The sequence below is a fragment of the Chrysochloris asiatica genome, unplaced genomic scaffold (assembly GCF_000296735.1).
Source record: "Chrysochloris asiatica unplaced genomic scaffold, ChrAsi1.0 scaffold00118, whole genome shotgun sequence".
NCBI lineage: Eukaryota > Metazoa > Chordata > Mammalia > Afrosoricida > Chrysochloridae > Chrysochloris > Chrysochloris asiatica.
In genome coordinates, this window is record NW_006408636.1 from 7,092,110 (window position 1) to 7,097,406 (window position 5,297).

Here is a 5,297-nt window from a genome sequence, read left to right on the forward strand (position 1 = left end):
TTACCCTTCTTTCATGAAATGAAACTCACCTAGAATACTAGGCAACTGAAAGTATAGTACAATTTGGATAATGCTAGTTAGTTGAGTACAAGGTCTCACTGTCTCCCCATCCTCTATATTAGAAGGGGGTGAGAGTTGAGTTTCCTAAGTAGCTTCCCTGGGGCCTAGTCCAGGCAGATTCTACATGGAAGGCTGTGAGCTGCAACTCTAGTGCACAGTCCTCTCTTTTTGGCGATGATAATCTAGGGGGAAGGGGGGAGAAAGAAAAGGAAGGACAGGGCAGGTTATTTTCAGGTCTGAGGTCGCAACTCCCCATTCCCAATGCATGTTGCTTCTAATAACCAGTATTTAGAGTTACTACATAGGTTCCTTCCAGGTAAGTATGAAAGTGAGTGCCACTTACTGTAAGGAAAGAAGCGGACGCGCATGCTGATTTCACGGGCTGTCTTCAGGATCTCAACAGCCTGGAAGGAACATAGCAGCTTGTACAAATGAAGAGATAAGGCTCAGGAGAGAACAACAGGGATAATTTGCTACTCCAACTTTCTGGGTCACTAACAACTACTTCCCTCTGGTACACTTCCTCAGGAGATGCTTTCATATCAAGTTACAGCTTAGGCTAATCCTGTCCAGTCTGTCCTACCTGGTATGGCTGCTTGCCTCATCACAGCTCACCTTGCTGTGCTCAATATCTTGGAAATCCACATCATTCACAGCTAGGACTTGGTCCCCTTCCTGAAGTCCTGCTCGATGTGCATCAGAGTCAGGAATCACCTGTAAGAATATGTGATTTGTGTGGGATCATTTCATAAGAGTCTAAGTGAAATTAAGCATTACTCAAATGTATGGTGCTACTGTTGGGGATTTGTGTGTGTGTGTAACAATGTAGGGAGACAAATGGTTTGACATATGGGAAATTAAAAGTTTGAAAAAGGGTATCCCATTTATGAAGCCCTGGTGGTATAGCAGTTAAGCACTTAGCTGCTAACTGAAAGGTCAGCACTTCGAAATCACTAGTTGCTCAGTGGGAGAAAGATGTGGACGTCTACTTCTGTAAAGATGTGCCGTGGAGTCAGTTCCGACTCATAGCGACCCTGTACAGGGTTTCTGAGGCTGTAAATCTTTACGGGAGCAGAAAGCTCCATCTTTCTCCCATGGAACAGATGGTAGTTTCAAACTAATGACCCTGAGGTTAACAGCCCGATTTGTAACCACTACACTACCAGAGCTCCTTTGGAAACCCTACAGGGTCGTTCTATTGTGTCCTATAGGGTCACTAAGAGATGGAATTGACTCGATGGCAATGGGTTTAGGTTTGGGTCCTCATTCTCCTAGTCCTTGAAACATCAGGATTCTACATTCTGACAACAAAGGGAAGTAGCTATTCATATTGCCTACCAGGCACACAAACCTTGGAGATGAAGATGCCTAGCTGGGAAGCCTTTCCTCCTCGAATGTTAAATCCCAACTGTAAAACAAAGGCACAAAATGGGGCTCGATATAGACCACAAACACATTTAGTAGCACCACTCTACTATACCTTGGTCTAATCCCCAGAGGGAAATTAGAAGTTATGAAAGAGGGAAATTAGAAGGTATCTCAATTTTCTCTCCACAAGAGGAAGTTTCCTTACCTCCTGACTTCTTTCCAAGCTCCCTCCCCCAAACCATGGCCAACCTTTGGTTGAAATTCAAAAAGTTCGTGGACAAATTATCTTTTAGTTCCATTTTTCCATGAACCTTTTGAAGTCCCCCTATAGGGACAGATGTAGCCTGGAATAAAAGACAACTGCTCCACAAGCTCACCTGAGCTCCAGGCGGCTTCTTCAGTGTGATGATTCGAGGTAGAAACTGGGTCAACTCATTGTTGTAATCTGGGTGGTATACCCTCTGCAAGACACAGCAACCTGAGAGACCTTGCTACCAATCTTAGACTTCATACCTACCTTCATTTGAAAAGAAATGCATCTGAGCCCCTCCCTTAGCTTATGCTTCAGTCCGGTACTTATCCTACATTACCCTGAAGTCAGGAAAAGGTAAAGTCACGGGCTTAGTTTAAGCAGAACAGACAACACTGCTGAAAATGTTGGATAGGGTGGAGAAGTACCTTCAAGTTTGCAGTTCCCCACCTATTCACATTCTGACAGATGGAAATGCTGGGACTCTGAATTTCCACAATGTGAGGCACTGGTGTGAATGGACCCACACAGGAGACTTCCAAAGGAGACTTCCAAAGGAAACTCCCAATGGCCCAATCGCTCAAAATTGAGTTTCTGGGTTCTCTGGCTACAACAAGGGTAAGACTAGCTCTCCACTTAGCTCACTAACGTTGCCATCCTATCTTTCCTGCCTCATTTCATGTCCTTGGGTGAAAATCTCCCATTTAAGACACACAGTTGGTTCCCACCTCATGAGGAGGGATCCAGGCTGGGGGATTCTCATAGGCAGGCAGGAAAACCACAGGGTAGTCATCATAAGGAATCCGGCTGTCCATTTCTGGCAAGGCCCTGGAATGGAAGGATGAATCAAAACAGACCCAAAGTGTGAGTCAAAAGAGACCTCCGAAGCTTCAGAAAGCAGCCCCAACCCATACCAAGATTGCCAGTCTTTTAAAATGGTTTTAAAATGGAGGAGAGAAGTTAGAAAAGAGACAGAAGGAAACTTTAATTTTGCTGAACACCTAGTAGATGCTACACACCTGCTTGGTACTCTATTGTTTTTAAGTCTCCAAGTCGGTTCTGACTCATAGCGACCCTAGGAGCAGCTAGTGGGGTTGAACCACCTCCCTATGTTTAGCAGTCCAACGCTTATCCCAGAATGCCACACCAGGACTCCAGGTGACCTAATTTCTCACAACAATCCTGTGAAGTAGGTGTTCCCATCGGTTTCGACTCATAGTGACCCTGTATAGGATTTCCAAGGAGCAGCTGGTAAGTTTGAACCGCCGACCTTGTAGTTAGCAGTCTAGTGTTTATCCTACAGTGCCACACGAAGAAGCAGTCAGGTCACATCTACAAAGATCTATACACTTCCGAAGTCCAAGAGAGTAAAACTATCCACAGGGACTTGGAGCCCAGCACTCCCTAACGTGATTAGAAATGGTGGGAGTTCCCAGATCGAACATTCCTACAGCATTAGCCACCTTCCTGCTCCCTGCTCTGCAGAGTGTGAGACTACCGAGCGCACCACCACAAAAACCCCTCACCACCTCACCCGTGGTCTTCTAGCACTCAATCCACTTGGGAACCGGAAGCAGATACGCGGAGGGGTCGGAAGCAGAGTCGTGCGCAGAGCCTTGCGCGCGCAGACGTACGTGCTCCGCTCGCAGGGTGTCTGCGTTCCGATTGGCTAGCGCCTCTGGGTCCGATTTGAAACTTGGCGGTTAAAACTCCTGTTGTGACTGGGCGGCTCTGGAGACCTGGGAAGGGGACGTTTAGTTTGGTAAGTTAAGAGACACATCTTAGCTCAGGATTTGCCTTTCCCGGTACCTTGGGGCTTTGATTCTTTGTCACTGTCTCTGGTTTGATTTGGTTTGGTTTTCTTTTGAGCACTTCACGCTTTTCAGGTTGTTGGGCTCGCTGGCAGACCCTTCGTGACCAAATCTGAGAGTGAATCGCCTGAGGTAGCTGTACTGCTGGGAGGGGGCGGTTGCTATCATTACCCCAGAGGTTTTTAACCTATCTTGCCCTTTGGGGAGGCCCGAAACCAAGGAAGGACGCTCTCCAATTCCTGCTGAACTACCCAGATTCTTCAGCCTCATCTTTCTCCCGCAGAGACAGTGTCGAAGTAGGATCATGAAGGAAGAAGTGAAGGGAATACCTGTAAGAGTGGCACTGCGCTGTCGCCCTCTGGTCCCCAAAGAAATTAGTGAAGGCTGCCAGACATGCCTTTCCTTCGTACCAGGGGAGCCACAGGTGCGTAGCAAAATCTTGACCTTTCCTTTAACAGCTGGGGCCAAATGGCAGCGAGGGGTGTGGTGGAGCCTTTCCATTTTTTCCCTTATGCCTGGTCTCTTGCCTTCTTTAGGTGGTGGTTGGCACTGATAAATCCTTTACCTACGACTTTGTGTTTGATCCCTCTACTGAGCAGGAAGAAGTCTTCAATACAGCAGTAGCGCCACTCATAAAAGGCATCTTTAAAGGTGAGACTGTATTTAATTCTTAGCATATATCAGGTGTCAGGCATTGTACTTGGGTGCTGCTGCAAAAACAGGGTTGGATGAAACATGATTCCTGACTCCAGAAAGCCCATACAGCCTTGGACCTAAACCAATAATATTTGTCAAAGTTTTTGTACCTTTGAAGGTACTTTTTACACTTTGCTTTCTGTGGTTGTGCTCATCTTTGACTTGTGTTATTTTTGTTTGTTCTGGAACCTCATTAGATTATAAGCTCTTTTGTGAGTGCTGTTGCTGATTAGTGTGCATGTTAGGAGAGATTCAAATATAAGTAACACTACAGTATCCGGGAGCTGGAGGAGTTCAAAGTCCAAGAGATAGAAGTAGATGACTGCACAAATGATTTCTAATAATTTTAAGTGTTTCTGCACCTACCTTTAAGCAAAAAAAAAAATCTTTAAAAGTTAAGACTATCCAACAGAATCAGCCCTGCTACTTTCATACAAAATGGTATGTAAATCAAAAGAATGGCATTAGCTTTGGTGAATCTGGGTGAATTTCACAGAAATTTGGGAGAAATTTCACAATACCTTTGAGATAGAGTGTGAATGATAAGCAGAATTCTAAGTAAAGTAGTAAATTTCCTAAAGCTCCTGAATACCATGGCCTGTTAATGTTTGTTGCAGAAGCTGAGGCTTTAATGTTGACGAAAACCATAGCAGGGTTTTATAGAACCTGAGAGGTGTGTAATTGTTATTCTAGATTCAAATCAGAGGTCTACTTCAAAGAAGTTGTTAAGTGTAGTCAAGTCACTTCTGACTTATAGCTACCCTGTATAGTGTTTCTGAGGAGTAGCTGGTGGATTTGAACCATGACCTTGTAGTTAGCAGTCCAGTGCCACACAAGGACCCCAAAAGAAGTAGAGCCACGGCATAATAGTTCCTTAATGTTGAAAGGGATATTTGTACATCATCTAGTTTTAACTTTCCATCTAAATAAAAATATTTTCTCACACGGTGTCTGTTAGATGAACTCGCAGCTTCTGCTTACTTTTTTTCCCTTTTGGCAGGGAATTCATTTGACTCTTAAATATTTGGCTTTTTTTTTAATGTTTTATTGTGAATTATATGATACTTTACATGGGCGAACCTTAGTCTTACATTCATTCCATCGTAGATCAT

At 44.6% G+C, this 5,297-nt stretch overlaps 2 protein-coding genes across 2 annotated transcripts in view; one reads left to right on the forward strand and one right to left on the reverse strand.

The window, feature by feature from the left end:
- Nucleotides 1-207: 207 nt before the first annotated feature.
- PDZD11 (PDZ domain containing 11) lies at nucleotides 208-2,505 on the reverse strand. The gene is made up of 6 exons (XM_006868520.1): nucleotides 2,407-2,505; nucleotides 1,806-1,889; nucleotides 1,412-1,468; nucleotides 676-774; nucleotides 404-464; nucleotides 208-242 (listed from the first exon to the last, which is right to left on the reverse strand). Exons 1-6 carry the CDS (start codon nucleotides 2,491-2,493, stop codon nucleotides 208-210), a joined length of 423 nt encoding a protein of 140 aa, XP_006868582.1. The 5' UTR covers nucleotides 2,494-2,505.
- A 1,288-nt stretch (nucleotides 2,506-3,793) lies between these two features.
- The window catches only part of KIF4A (kinesin family member 4A), a 236,359-nt gene continuing 234,855 nt past the window's right edge, over nucleotides 3,794-5,297 (forward strand). Inside the window, 2 exon segments of the mRNA XM_006878266.1 lie at nucleotides 3,794-3,913; nucleotides 4,026-4,140. Of these exon segments, the coding sequence (XP_006878328.1) occupies nucleotides 3,794-3,913; nucleotides 4,026-4,140 (235 nt within the window).

Excerpts from the sequence above, each read along its gene's own strand:
- PDZD11 (XM_006868520.1), bottom strand. The coding sequence starts at position 2,493 with ATGGACAGCCGGATTCCTTATGATGACTACCCTGTGGTTTTCCTGCCT. Across the intron at positions 1,890-2,406 it reads CCTGGATCCCTCCTCATGAG|AGGGTATACCACCCAGATTA; the intron begins GTGGGAACCAAC and ends TGTGTCTTGCAG. Across the intron at positions 1,469-1,805 it reads AGAAGCCGCCTGGAGCTCAG|TTGGGATTTAACATTCGAGG; the intron begins GTGAGCTTGTGG and ends TTTGTTTTACAG.